Below are 16,020 nucleotides of genomic sequence, written 5' to 3' on the forward strand. Positions count from 1 at the left end.
TTAAGGCTCACCACTTGTGTTCGACGTTTAAAGATTCTACCGACATAGTTAAGTCAAGGGCATGACTCTGATGCTACTTTTTAGAGACAACGACCCTCCACTCTATATATTTCTCCTTAATAATATGACATCATCCACTTTTGGCATAAACTCTCATGACTTTGCTCTAGTTTTACCTAAAGGGTCTCAAACCATTAAAGATAATTGTTCCTACTTATATAGACTAAAAATCATCCTTTTATCTAACGAATGCAAAACTTTGGTCGCACTAATATATATATATATAGATAGATAGATAGATAGATAGATAGGTAGGTAGATATATATTAAAATACTAACATTCGTGGGAAATTTGTTTCACGATATCATATAGTTATTTTAAGTTTATACCTTTAAAAGTGTGCATTTTGTTTAAAAGTCTTGTATTAATAAAGATGTCAAATTTTATAAATCTATGACCTTCTTCATTTCTTACTCATGTGAATTCAAACGTGAAGAATTAAAGAAAAAGAAAAAAAACTAATATTTTCCTTATTCATTTGAACAAAAATTTAGTAATTATTTTGAGCCTAAACTCAAAATAAGTTTCAATAGAAAGTGCATCTAAAGCTACATATCATCAAAAGCAATTACTAAGACTAACTTGGAAGAAAAATGCTAATTGATTGGCAAGATTAGTCTCAAACTAAAATCTAACAAAAAGAAATCTTGTGAAGTCTAGTTGTTAAATTTAAATCATAGTACAAAAATTTTAAATAGGAGTCAGCTTTGCAATTATTACAAGCCTTCCAACTGTTGAGGAAGCAATCAAATCTTCAAAAAGAACCCAAAATCTTATAACTATATATATATAATTATTTAAATATGAATTTCAAAATTAGAAGTATAAGCGTTAGGTAAATTTGAGATGGGGCATTCAGATTCAGTTCATGTTACTTGGGATTAGTGGTCTGCCCACGGTCCTAGATTCAGCCATTTTTATATAAATATTATTTCAACTTTTAAAATCATAAATTGGATTAATTAATTAATTTCCCCGATTTGGCATAAGCTGAATGTCCGCCGATCACGTTGCCTTTGCCTCTCTAAACAAGATTCTGTCTTCTGCTTTTGGCTTAATATTTTGAACCTAATTCACTGCTAGAGTAATATTATCATCCCCTAAATTCAGATTTGACCAAATTTGGACTCTCGTTTGACTTGAAACGAGATTGTAAGCAAAAAAGAAAAGACTGATGCAATAAACAAATTCAAAAGAAAATACTAAATATGATATAGATTTAGTTGAAAATACAAATAATAATAATAATAATACAACTCAAAAACTAAAGAGCCGCAGAAAGAACTGCAGCTTTTGTTGAATTATGGAGGTTCAATCCCTATACATTACATTTCCGCTCTGAAAACAACATAATAAGCTTAAAATTCCCCTGCAAATTCTACTATTTTTTATTGCAGAGACTAAAAGAAGATCCATGGCAATGTAAAAAGAAATATAGAAGGCAAAAGATTTTACTTCCTTGCTCTGTTTTTTGCTTTTCCTCTGTTTCTTCAACGTTTTAGGGAATTTTCCTTTGTTTATTCTTTCTCCGTGGACGATGAGAATTGACCAAAGGGAGATCCGGTGGGACAAGAATTGACCAGAAATTAACTTCAAGAAAATGTATGTGAGTGTCGGCCGGAAAGATGAAATAATTAATAGTAGGGTGGTGGCGGAGGAGAGGCGTACGGAACTCCGTAGATTGGTGGCAGTGGGCCTCCGTATACTGGAGTTGGAGGCGGCGGTGGGCTTTGGTAGATGACTGGCGGTGGCGGGCTTTCGTAAACCACCGGAGGTGGGGGTGTTGGGGATGGCGGTGGATACACACTGACTGGTGGTGAAGGTGAGGGAGGAGCTTGGTAATGGACTGGCGGTGGTGGGGAATAATAGTGAATTGGAGAAGACGGTGTTGGTGGAGGGGGCGGCGGTTCTGAATATTGAACATTTGGTGGGGGAGGTGGGGGAGGTTGTATGCAAGGAAGAGGAAGCGGCGACGGGTTTGTATGAACAGGGGGAGGGGGAGAATGAACAGGTGGCTGCGGCGATGGCGGCGAAGGGAATTTGGGGTGATTGAGAGGAGGGTTTGGTGAGTAAGATGGAGGAGATGGTGGATATGGGGACCGTGGGCAGTAGACCGGAGGTTGTGTAGATGGTGGCGAAGGGAAATCAGGGAACTGCGGCGGAGGCGGAGTGTAAACTGGGAATGGTGGTGCTGCTGGTGATGATGTTCCTGGAGGAGAAGGCTCCGTCGGCGGAATGCGGCCTTGTGGCGGTGATGAAGGTGATGGCTCGGATGGCGAAGGGGGAATGGCCGGAGTGTGACCTTGTGGCGGGGATGAAGGGGACGGCTCGGACGGCGAAGGAGGAGCCGGTGGAGTGTGACCTTGAGGCGTCGATGGTGGCGAGGGCTCGGACGGCGAAGGAGGAGCCGGCGGAGTGTGACCTTGTGGCGGCGATGGTGGCGAGGGCTCCGACGAAGGTGGACCCGGCGGAGTATGGCCGTGGGGTGGTGATGATGGTGAGGGCTGAGACGGCGGAGACAATGCCGGCGGAGTATGACCTTGTGGGGGTGATGAAGGTGACGGTAATGACGGCGGAGCATGACCTTGGGGCGGAGAAGAAGGCGACGGCGCCGATGGAGAGGGAAAATGCGGCGGCGAGGAAGGAGTTGAAGGGGTAGATGGAGAAGGAGGTGCCGACGGCTGCGACGGTGTAGTTGGAGAAGAAGGCGGCGACGGTGGCGATTGTGGTGACAGAGGAGGAAAATGGGGCGAGAGTGGCGGCGCCGGTGGTGCATTGGGAGAAATAGACGGCGAAGGAGGAGACACCACCCCTGACGGTGACGGAGGCGAAGAGGGAGAAACCACCGGTGGAGTAAATGGAGTAGAAGGCGAACCAGAAGTCGAACCACCACATTTAAACGCATTACAATCAACAGGTCTCGACGAGAACGCCCTACATTGCCCATTCGGCCGCTGCACCGGACGTCCAGCCAAACAATTCCTCCGATCACTAAAATCCGGAACCCTCGAACACGCCGGTGGCTCACCGGAGAAGAAGTTATTCGAGAACGTAAAGTTCTGAAGCTTAGGCAACTTACAAATACTCTCCGGAATCTTCCCAGAAAGAAAATTATTCGCCACATTAAGTTGCTCCAAACTCACAAGCCCTCCAAAAGTCTCCGGCAACGGACCCACCAACTTATTAGAACTAACATCAAACACCGTCAAATTCTTCAACGCCCCAATTTCCGGCGGCAAGCAAGAACTAAGCCCATTATTCATCATAATAATCTCATTCAGCCTCGTCATATTCCCCAAGCTCGAAGGCACACATCCATGGAACTTATTGTTCGCCAGCACAATCACCGACACCGGCGAGTTCCCAAAATTATCCGGCAGTTCAAATCTAAACCTGTTATGGTTAATAAAAATAGCATCTAAATCCTTGTCGAACAGCTCTCTTGGCACATTCCCTTCAAATTCATTAAACCTCAGATCCAAGAACTTGAGCATCGGAAGCTTGAGAACGACGTCAGGAAACTGGCCGGCGAAGCGGTTATTACTGAGATCCAATTCAAAAAGCAACTTGAGACGGTCAAATCTGTGGGGAAGAGTACCGCAGAATCTGTTAGAGTTGATGTGGAACAATGAAAGATCGGAAAGCAAACCGAGTTCTTCAGGGAGGTATCCGGCAATGTCGCCGTGATTGAGATCGACTCCGGCGACGGTACGGATTTTGGGGTTGTCCAATGCGGGAGCACAGAAAACGCCGAAGTAGCTGCAGACATTGGATCCGACCCAATTGGCAGTTTGATTAAGAGGGTCGGATAAAATGGCTAGTTTCCAAGCTTGAAGTGCAATGTAAGCATTTCTAATTCTGTCATTTTCGAAGACAAGAGATGGATCGACTGTGATTTGTTCGCCACGGTCACCGAACTCGTCTCTGTAGTAAAGAAGCTGGCGGTGGCGGATGAAGAGAACTTCAGCGTCGGAGAGGCTGCCATGGACGGCGGTAAGGAAGAGGAGGAGAAGGAGGGAGAAGTGGAAAAGGGGGTTGAAATGGGATTTAGTATTCATATTGAATGAGGCATCTGAAAGGGAAAAATGAGAAGTGGGGTTTTGAGAGTGAAGAGTGAAGAAGTGGGAGTGTGATTTTACAAGCAAATTTAGGGGAAAGGTGAGAGGGAAATAATAGAGTTTGAAGAGCGAGGCCAGCTATTTAACAGCTCAATGCCCCACCAGATTCTCCACACTCTTTCCTTCCCTCTCTTATTTTTTATCTCTCTCTTTTTTAGTACATTTATTTTCAATTATTTAAGTAATAAAACAACTCTAAAATTAAAGAAAAAAATAGATGTAACCTTGCCACTATCCAATCAGATTGTGCCACGTGATTTAATTTTTTTAAATTAATCTTTTGAGTGAAAGAAAGGGAGCGTATAAATTGTACCTAATCATTCTTCAAAATTAATTATACATTGATACTCTTAATTTTCTATGAAAAAAAATACTATTTTTACTTATAAGGTTATTGAGTTGTATTAAGTTTTATTTCTATACTTTCAATTGTAATTTTAACTTTAAATTTAAAAGAAAAAATATTACAATTTTACCTTCAAATAGAAAATATCATATGCTTTCAATGAATTATCGAGCATATATATATATAATATAAAGTTATAAGCTTTTAAAAGAAACAACACTTGAGCAAATTTTTGTTAAAATTATGAGTTTTATGGCAAAGTTATTCTATGTCTAGTGAGCACATAGAGATATTAAGTTTGTTTTTAGGTGAATTAAGAGAAATTGAATACAGGTTAGTGTTTATAGGTGAATCTTGACCTACAAAAATTAACTATGCTGGAAAAATAGCCCTAACTTATTCTGAATTAGAAAAATCTTAAGTCAAGTTCTGATTTCACACATTTTTTCGGCTCTGACTTTCATATCAAAATTCTTTTATTTGTTTTTGTATGTTATCTCTTTTTCTAAATTATAAATTCATTGTTGAAGCACGTGGAAGTCAAGTGACTTTTTTTTTTTTGGTTAGATTTCAAGTTCAATACAACAAGTTTGTAATATTGAAATGTAAGGTTCAATTTGATGAAATTGAAAGTTTGGAGTGAAATTTGATGTACTGCAGCAAATTAAATGACATAGTTTTATCTCTTTTCTTCTCTTTTTTCTTTTTAAACAAATGTTTTTTTGGAGCTTAAAATTTGATTAGCATTGTAACGTTTCTAAAACTTGAATAAATATTAGTTTAGAAGACAGTCCATAAATATGTTTCTATGTGTATTTAACATGTCTTGTCCAAAATTTTAAAAGGGCTAATAAGAAGGATGACATATTTTATTTTTTCATTTGTAAAAATATCAAATCAACATTTCATTTGCAAGGATGGAAAAACAAATAAAAAATAAAAAATAATCGAAATTATAGAAGTCTAAACTACCTCCAACCATATGAGATTGCAATTTATTTATTAAGAAATATTCGTAATTATACTATAATTAAAACAAACATCTAGAGACTAACGGTTGGTCATGCTCTGAGCACCACACTGAACTCTCTCTAACCAAATTGCATCATTTTCCTCCCCGAAATCGACTCTTCCATCAACAATGGTGACACTTCGATTGAATTATGTCTTCATCCCTTGTTCCGTTGGACGTGGCTTCCTCTCCTTCCACCAATATTTCACCATTAGCTTCGACTTCATCTCCTTCCCCATCAACTTTATTTATTACTCATTTGGAACCACTAGTGATCACTCCAATTCCATCTTCTTCTATCTCAACTCCTCCGACACAGGCTCTGTCACCGATCTCAACTCTCCTAACAATGGTGTTGTCATGAATAGAATCATTGTCTATGAATCTATCATCGCAACCATAATTTCCTCCACTCTACTACTTTAGATGTGATTGGTCTGTCTTCACTTTTAGCTATAAAATTTTCAAACTAATTATAAAAATCTAATATTTGATTGTATAAAATTTTTAAACTAATTAAAAAACCAAAATGAAAACACATAAAATAAGCTGAAAAAAGATTGAAAAATCAAAACAAATAAATAAAATGATATTTGAAAAAAATTGGTTTAGTTTTGATATTCGAAAAAAAAATAACACTATGATTTGATGATATAAAACATGAGAGATGTTTTAGATAAAATAAAAATATAAGATAAAAGAAACGTACATTGGAAAAAAATAGTTACATTGTAATTTGTAAGTTTTTTGCGATACTTCCAATGAGATATTTATGTGACATACAAATATACTGTAATTAGTCTCTAAACTACACACATCAAATACACTAAACTTAAAAACTAATACAATATAGTTGAAAATAAATTAACCAAACTATCTAAATTGCTTTTGAACTTACCCAAAATTCTGTAACAATACTTTTTCTTGTTCTAGACCCAAAATATCGAAAGTGAGGAATGGACGGATAAAAACTTTATCTGAATAATTGCATTCATGAAGAAAGAAATTTATTTATATTGGAGTATGAAAATCCCAATTAAAATTACTAACCAATTATGATGTGGTGTTGATGTCGACCGTGGAGAACTCATGAATAGAAGAGAAACAAACAATATTCGACGATGGTACATAGTTCCTTGATTGAATCTGTCAAGGCGGGTTTAAGACTTCCAAGGTAAACTGGTTAATACCAACACTATTTATATGCTTAACCTACCTTTTCATGATGGCTCAATAGAAATGACCTTTGAAAGAAAGACACTTTGCAACTTGAACTCTTGGTTGACGGTCGATTAAGTCGAGTCTTTCGTCTATGCACCAGTGGATTTGATTGATTAATTCAAGTCTCCAAAGTAGACTTGTCATCGATTGAGAACAAAAATATAAAATTAGACAAAAAAATATGAAATTTGAAAAAGATGTGTTTTGAGCAACAGAAACTTAAATAAATTGGAAATCATGATAGTGGTTATTTTCATCTCACCTAGCATTGAACAAAACTCTTAATCATTGAATAACCATAACAAGAAAGGTACATCGGATGAAGAAAGCTAGGGCTACATGTTAGAATATTTTATGTTTGAAACAAAAGGATAATAGATATAATGTTCAAAATAATTTAAAACTTGTGAATCTTGATAAAGATTAATATAAAGTATAATAAAAATAACAAACTCAGTTAGGACAATTACTATAATATGATATTTTAAATTTCAAAACAAGATTTGAAAATTAATTGACGTACAAGTTTCAAAAAATTCAAAACAACTATTAAATCACGATATTTATGAAAAATCATCCACTTGAAATGATTATCTTAATTGATGTTGAAAGTTTGCTGGGATATATAATTGAACAATTAATTACAATCTCATTGATAAAGATGTCGAATTAATTAGACTGCAATTAAAATGGATGATGAGGGCATTTTAGGATTTCAGAAAATTGAACTCACGTGACATTCTTCCGTTTTGCTATAATTCAAAAGGATCCCGTATTTTGCTATTTTTTCAAATGATAGCGTAATCTCTACTATATTTCATTACTCTACATAATTGTCCAACAACTTGACAATCCCTTTAGAAAGGGAAAAAAAAAGTAAATCACATTTTTACTCGTTTAGATTTAGATGTAGCATCTTGAAGGTAAGAATTAAATTGTACAACATAATGAAAGTTGGTGGATCAAAATTAAAAATTTTAAAAGTGAATAAAGGAAACCAGAGGGTAGTTACAAATTTGAGTTTAGGGATGGGCAATAGTATTTTTCAAGTGTCCATTTTCGTAATTACGTATCCTTTTTTATCGTTTAATTTCATGGTCGGGATTTGAACCTTTTTTTTTCTTCTTTCTTTTTAAATTTCAATGCAACGACTTTTAATTTTTTTTTATTCGAATTTGAATATAATTCAATAAAATAAAACTTTCAATTTTAAAATTGACTGATATTAGAATTGATAAAGCTTCTATCATGAATATAGTACGTGGAAAATTAAAAGTCATGGCCCAATTTTAAAACTCTACACCTACCAACCCATACTTGACAGTTTGGAAAGGATTATCCAAAAATTGGCAACTCGAATTTATTTGTCCTTCTACAAAAAAGAACTAAAAGTTTTATAAGCAATATTTGCTGGATTCTATACTATACTTACCTTATCAATATCATCCTCCAATTACACGGTATATAAAATTAAAAATTAGAAAGATTAATTTGTCATGTTGCAAGTTGTGGCTGTTGGGAATATTTCATCGAGCTCAATTCATGATTATTCTAAAATAACTATTCACGATAATCAAGATATAGATCTAAACATGGATGAAAACTCAAAATATATAAGGTGTTAAACTAAGAAGCACAGACACAGATATAAATACATGATACAGATACGATATAATATAACGATACGTTAATTTTTAAAAAACTAAGATATAGATACGTCGTAGATACGTTATGTGTGTATATATATAGTGTCTATTTAATTGTTATAATACTTATTTTAAGTTAGATTAAAATAGATTCGAGTAGAGAATGAAAACTTGAAAAAAAAAATCTAGTAACTTCGGGTGATTGTTGAGCAACTAAAGTAGACGGTAGGAAAGAAGTAGAATATGAAGATTGAAGAATGAAGTTGTAGATGAAGAGAGTGTGAAACATGATTTAAATAGTGAAAGAGAAGGGAATAATGAAAATTTAATTATGTTTTGAGTTTTTTTTTTCAATTTTTTTTATGTTTTTATCATTTTTAATTTATTTTGTTTTGGATTGCTCAATTTAAGTGGACTAATATGTTTGGAAGTTATTTTAAAATGGTTGAAATCACTTTTGTCATTTTTAAAATCACTATGAAACATGTTTAATTCTTCAAACCTAATTTTGATGATATGAAAATTGCATTTAAAAGTGTAAAATTGAAAACTAAATTAATTTTGAGTAATTAAAAGTGTGTTTTTGAGTGATTTTAAAAATGAAAAAAGTGATTTTTGATGATTTTAAAATCTCTCCTAAACATGGACTAAAATAAAATGGGTTGTGGGTTGGGCTTTTTAAATAGTTAGACTTAAATTTGGAAAAAAAATTGACCCACGTATCCCCTCACGTATCTAGAAGCAGATACACGTATCTGAAAATTAAAAATAAAAATGAAAAAAAAAAACAGATACTTCAAATCACGTATCAGACACGTATCTACCATGTATCTGGACTTATCCGTATCGTATCCGTATTTGATACCGATTCTCTGCAGAACTAGAAGTATTTGTGCTTCCTAGGCGTTAAAACTACCTAGAACTTATATATTAATCTACAAATAGATGCGATTTGTAGTCTTTCTCAACTGTGCAACTTAAACTGGAATGGACAGACCTTCAATATCAAATGGGAAATATGAAGCTGAAAAAGCATAGTATTTTGGAACTATAACTTCCCATAATTTCTTAGAACTAATGCGTTGATTTGTGCATAGACCACACTTTATATAGAAAAGTTGTGTGCTCGTAATTAAGATGTCACAATATAACCATTGAATAACCTAATTGTAATTGTTATTTAATTTGTTACATACATATGAATTAATTATTAAATTGATTTCAACAATTGGCAGACAACTGCAAGAGAAATGTAGTCCGTAATGCATCAAATATTTTTTTTTTTTTTAAAAAAAGAAATTCCTTTTACTTTATTGTAAATGGGGCAATAAATTTTTGTTGATTTCTATCGATATTAAAACATTTTTATAGCTTTGATATTGACACAAGAAGTGGCTCAACATCTCAATTATATCATAAAAAATTAACTAAACATAAAGAATAGGGTTGTCTTCAAATATAGGAAAATGAACCAAAATATTTACAAATAATACCAAAATATCACAGTTTATTTGCAATAGATCACGACAGATCACAGTCTATCGCAATCCATCCTACTATGATCTATGCAGATAATTGTAATATTTTGCTATTGTTTATAAATATTTTCAGCAGTTTTGTCATTTAAAATAATTTTTCAAAAAAACAAGTAACAAAATATCGTTAATGTGACTATAATACAATAAATATTTTAATTTATTTGAACATAAGTATATTTATTAATTCATATATTTCTTAAAAACTTTTTATTTTATTTATTTTTCATAAATATTAATAAACAATTTATCAACATTTCTATCAACTTGGTTTTAAGGTAGTATCAGTCTCAGTCTCAACACACCACTGTCGTCGGTGCTACAGAAATTCGGCGGAAGTTTAACCGAGTATGCCGGTAGCTGATTCCCTTTGATCCGACAGTCTGTCGAAATATTTTAGTTTATTTGTTTAATCATCAATTAAGAACCAATGTTATTATGTTAACTTTTCCTGTTTTTTTCTCTTTTTTCCCCCTTCAAAATAAATAAACCATTGTTAACTAAAGTATAAAGTTATTAGTGTTTTATTTTTGTTCGTAACAGTTCTTCATCTTGATAGGATATTAAGTAAACGATTCAGTTTATTTTAATTTTTTAAAAGACAAAAATATTTAATCGGTTTTTCATTAAAAAAAATATTGATAGGTTAATGTGCAATAATTTGAATGATAACTATATGTTTTATATTATATATACAATTTTTGAGTATTTATTCAATTAATTTCTATGGTGTAAAAAGTTTTAATTTAGTCTTCTATGTTTTAACACTTTTCATATAGATTTATAAGTTCCTAAATTAAGTAATAATAAAAGAAACAAAACAAAGTTAAAACTTAAAAAGAAAATATACAAATTCAATTGAATAAACACCAAAACATATAAATTTATTATGGATCTCTCCTGGTCTTGACCTCTAACCCGCTTCTTCTAATTTGGTCTTATTCTTTGAGTTGAACTACATTAAAGATCCTCGCATAACTGTGATGCTTCTTCTACTACTATTCGATGCTTAAGTTAGTAAAAAGAGTCTATAATTTAGTTAAACACATAAAGGTAAAGGTAGAGCTCTCCTTTGAAAATTACGTATTATTCTCTTTAGAATCGTTGAATGGGAACTATTTATAATGCTCTTCCTTTGATAATTGTGAGTGGTTATGTGTAACTTTGATAATGTCAATATAGTTTACGACACTTGAGGTTGTAGGACACTAAATCAAGTACAACTCTGTTATTTTTTTGTTAGTATATATTCATTGAATCAACTGGCCAGTCCAAAACCCAAGTCTTTGACTTTTTCCTCTTGGAATATGCATTCCTTCATACTCCTTTCTAGTTTCTCTTGGGTTTGGGCCCGTTCGTGGGTTTTGAGTCTTATCTAATACATCCCTTAACGATATGTAATATTTAATTAATGATCTTTAAAATTTGTAACTATTTAGTCCTATTTTTAAAATATTACTTGTATTAAATGATTTTTTAATGTAGACTTCATAAATAGGCTAAGATTAAATGTATTCTCTATTCACAAGTTATTGTGTAATTTTAAAGTGCAAAAACTAAATCCTTAAGAAATTAGTCAATTTAATGAAAGTAAACAATCATTTTTAAATGACTACCTATAACAAGATTAAATGAAATTCCTCTGCTAATTTATATTTCGATTAAAGTTTAAAACAACAACGTCAATGAAAATATCGATAAAAATCTAGATGTTGGTATTTTTTTTTTTAATATAAAGACAAAAAATTTCCAAAAAGTATTAAATAATAACATTTTATTTTTAAAAAAATGTGTTTTGTTTATTTTTTTTTTTTTATGAAATTAAGAAAATTTCACTTGTAAAATTTATCAAAATATAAAAATAGTGATGAAAATATAAAATTGAAACTATAGCTTTTGACAAATTGTTGAGAAGGATGAGAAAGGGTAAAAAGAGGGGAAAGGGAGTAGGGAGTGAATATTGTGAAAGTGGCAGATGTCAGAGTCAGAAAGTGTCAGAGTTAATGAAGTGGTGTCAGCGTATGGAAATTATTGCTTTTAAAAAATTAAAATTAAAATTTGATGTCCAATTTTGTAATTAAGTAACCGTCCCGCCAGGTTACAGTTTTGAACTTTTGAGAGAGAGAGAGAGCGCGTGTGTTTCACATCCTAAGGGACTGCGTTTTGGTATTACATCTGCATGTTAGGAGTTAGGACATTCAATTCACAATTTAACATCACCATGCTAATGCCCATACCATACCGTTCTATACCATCTCTCCCCGTTTTTTCTTAGGTAGAACGGGAAAGGTGGGTCCCATCATTTTTTTTTTCAAACCGTACAGTTGGACCCACACGTCAACTTCTGTCCCTCGGTGGACCGTCGGCGCCTACGTTGCTCCTCTTCAGAAACATGCCGTACGAGGTCAATCAGCCCATGCTTGGCCCAATTTCTACAAATAGCCCAACGGCCTCTCTTTTCTAACTCCTTTCCATTAACATAGATTTAAGGGAGGGTTGACAAGAGATATGGCAAGGAGTTAACCAAAATTTTAGGTTTCAATTGAAAAAAATAGCAAAACTGAAAATTAATAATAATTATAACAAAATACTTACAGGATTTTAAAAAAAAAACCATGAATGTAAAATAGTAAAAATTGTAGCAAATAGTAAAACTTATCAAATTGAGATTTTGAAAGAGTATTACAGTAGCTAATTGGGAACTACAAGATAATATTTAAGATAGTAAAAGTTAGTTATTATAATCTTAGGATAATCCTTGTCCTAAATGCTCCTTTTAAGAATAGGATGTGTTTGAGGCAATGACTATTCTAAGACTATAATAACAACCTTTTGCTATATTAAATACTTTTTTGTATTCTCTAATTACCTACCGTCAAATCTATTTAAAAAATTCAATTTGCTACCGTTTTTACTATTTTATATTCATCATTTTTTTTTAATTTTTTGTTACAACATTTACTATTTTTTTCCCAAACTAAAATAATTTACGTCTCAAATATATACTATTATAACCTAAACTATAATAATATACACCCCAAACACAAACTACTATAATCCAACTATAATAACCTCGGGCTATAATAACCAACTCATTGCTCCAACCGCTCCCATAATAAAACATGTGATTTATCCTTTTAGATTTCCTAAAATGACCTCAGTAGTAGGTTTGATTTCATTGTAAATCTTTATATCTACGATTTGTAGATCTTATATTATATTCTAACCCTAGAGATAGAAGATCGCAGGACTGATCGAGAGGAGAGTTACAATGACAGAATCTATGGAGGATGATGAGAGAGATTATAGAAAATTGCTCAATGTCATTCCGTACAGTACAATCTAAACAAGGATAATCTTAGATAAACGGCTGCTATTCATGCATATAATCATGGATATCCAAACCAACTTTGCCCCCAGCATCCTTATTTGGAGAAGAAAAATGCAACAGGAATTGTAGGTATCAAGTTGTAAATAATTAAAATCAAGTTATACAGTATTTGCCATTACAATATTTTCTAAAATCCATTAAAATGAGTCCCTACCTAATTTTATTACACTATAATCGTACATGATCAAATAAGTGTATGCGTGAAGTAACGTTAATTACGTTGATTTTTGAAAAATTGTTTTAAATAACAAAAGTTTTTATTAGTAATAGACTTAGATAGACATCTATCAATGTCCATTACTAAACTTATAAACGTCTATCTAGGTCTATCTTAAATAGAAAGTAAAATTTTATTATATTTATAAATAAGTTTGTTTGTTTTGTTATATCTGAAAAATATCCATTGATTTTTTAATACATTGTAATTCTAAATTTTACACAACAATTTGATCTCAACTTGTTTTTAAATTTTGGAATTAATCTGAGATTTAAATTAGTCAACCTTGCGTTATTTAATTTTAAGATTTAGATTTTATTTGAGGTTTAAATTAGTTTAACTTATTTTATTTTAAGATTTAGATTTGAAGAATAAAAGATTTTGGAATGGAGTAATGTTTTTGCATTGGTTTGTTCTCATGTGAGGAGATTGAAGGAAACTTCATAAATTCGTGACTGGATTGGATGAAATCCTTGATATCTATAATTTATTTTATTAATTTTTTTAGAATAGATAATATTATTATATAATAACAAAGGGATCCCACAACACCAGATCATGACATCAAAACATCAACAGATACAAAAAGGTGCACGAACTGTAGAGACCATAAAGTGAAACAGAGCAAACACCGTCCTCGATCTACCCATGAAATCAACGATTACGTTCCTGCCAAATGTAGTAGATGGAAGCACACCCGAAGATAAGGTGATATTGTTTTTTTTTCCTACCATTAATGAAATTTCAAGCACTTTCTCAATTTGGAAAGTTGACACTCACCATGGAAACCATTGAAGAAGGTAATATTCTATTTTTAGAATTAAAGATAAAGAAAGTAATATGCTATTTTTAAAATTAAAAATTTGTTTAGATATGCCATAATTTGAAAGAAAACCAAATCTGATGTGAAAGGAAATCAAATCTAATTTGAAAAATACGTGCAATTTTTAAATTTATAGAGTTGTGGGTAATTTCGATATTTACAAATCTTTAATTATTGATTTATTAAATCAATTTGCTATTTCACCAAATCTAAAACTAGTTTGCCAATTTATATAATTAAACTTTAAAAAGTGTTATTCCTCTTATTGAGCTTTTTTGTTTTAAATCCTATGATTTATGGCCATTATATGAGATGGAGGCCCATCTCTCTACTTACTTTTCCAATTGGATTAACAACATTTAAGACTTTAATAAAGATCTTATATTACATTTATGTTGTAACCATACGTATTTCAAAAATGGAAACTCAAAGGTCCATGTGCAATTTTTAATAAAAACTCTCATTTTTCAAATATTTTAATTAAACAAAAAATTAAATCCCACGATCTTCTCCATCGTTCTTCTTAGATTTTCTCCGCCATAAGTGTCAGATGTGAGGGAGACGATGTATGATGTTTCGACTTTTCGAAACTTTTTTAGAATTTTTCAATATATACTATGATATATGTACTTCTTCTTTAATTCTTTTTAGGAGCTTTGGTGGGTTTTTCGATATATATGATATATGTACTTCTTTTTCGATTTTTTTTTAGAACTTTTGTAGGATTTCTGATATATACTATGATATATGTACTTCTTCTTCTTCAATTTTTGGAGCTTTATAGAATTTTTAATATCTATGATATATGAATTCGTTTATTTGATATAAATGTGGTGTGAAAAACGATATTTTTATTTAGACTTCCAATTTTATAATATATACGCTTATATATAAGTTTTATGTTAAACACTGAGTCGATATGTGATTTATATACTATGGTATAACTAATAAAGAAATTCAGTTAAATATTTTATACTCTTAATTTACATATTGTACTATCATATACATACTATTATATTGAAACTTTTGAATGGTACAACCATCTACCTGAGGACATTTCAAATATACTTTCAAATATAAATACTACGGTGCAAAAAAAAAAAAAAAGAACATCTTAATATGATGATTTATAGTATATTTCATTATATAACAAATCTTAGTATATTTCATATTTTGGTTAGAATATTTTCAAACACCTATATAATGTTCTAAGGTATATTTAAAAACAATCATAAAGATGAAATAGAGAATACTGAACCACAAAAATGGAAGAGAAAATATGGAAAAAGTTTTGGAATAAATTGTTATAAAAACACGTTAACCAATTTAGAATCTTCAAATATAACAAGTCTAATTTAATATATTGCCATTAAAATCTATTTCCAGCTTTAAACATCCTTCTTCTAAATTCTATTATCTCAATCGATACAGTAAAAAACTTAAGGTTGTTAATGTTAAAATTGCTGGGGTTGATGCCTTAAATCTCATAGGATCCTATAGTTTGTAAACATTGTATGAATAAACTCATTTTGTATTTAATAAAATATTTGATATTTTATTCATTGTCTATAAATTATGTGATATTTTAGTTGCATTAACCACAAACCACTGAACTAACCTCAAAGATTATCTTTGTAACTTAAACATGTA

The 16,020-nt window shown here is 31.9% G+C and overlaps 1 protein-coding gene across 1 annotated transcript; it reads right to left on the reverse strand.

Moving 5' to 3' along the window:
* Positions 1–1,249: 1,249 nt before the first annotated feature.
* Positions 1,250–4,245, reverse strand: LOC120072225 (uncharacterized). Its single transcript, XM_090310629.1, has one exon. The coding sequence runs from the start codon at positions 4,117–4,119 to the stop codon at positions 1,696–1,698; it is 2,424 nt and encodes an 807-aa protein (XP_090166755.1). The 5' UTR covers positions 4,120–4,245; the 3' UTR covers positions 1,250–1,695.
* Between the last annotated feature and the right edge of the window lie 11,775 nt (positions 4,246–16,020).

Source organism: Benincasa hispida, chromosome 2 (genome assembly GCF_027475165.1).
Source record: "Benincasa hispida cultivar pf3 chromosome 2, pf3_genome.v1.1, whole genome shotgun sequence".
In the NCBI taxonomy this organism is placed as follows: Eukaryota; Viridiplantae; Streptophyta; class Magnoliopsida; order Cucurbitales; family Cucurbitaceae; genus Benincasa; species Benincasa hispida.

Coding starts and splice junctions, on each gene's coding strand:
- LOC120072225 (XM_090310629.1), bottom strand. CDS start 4,119: ATGAATACTAAATCCCATTTCAACCCCCTTTTCCACTTCTCCCTCCTT.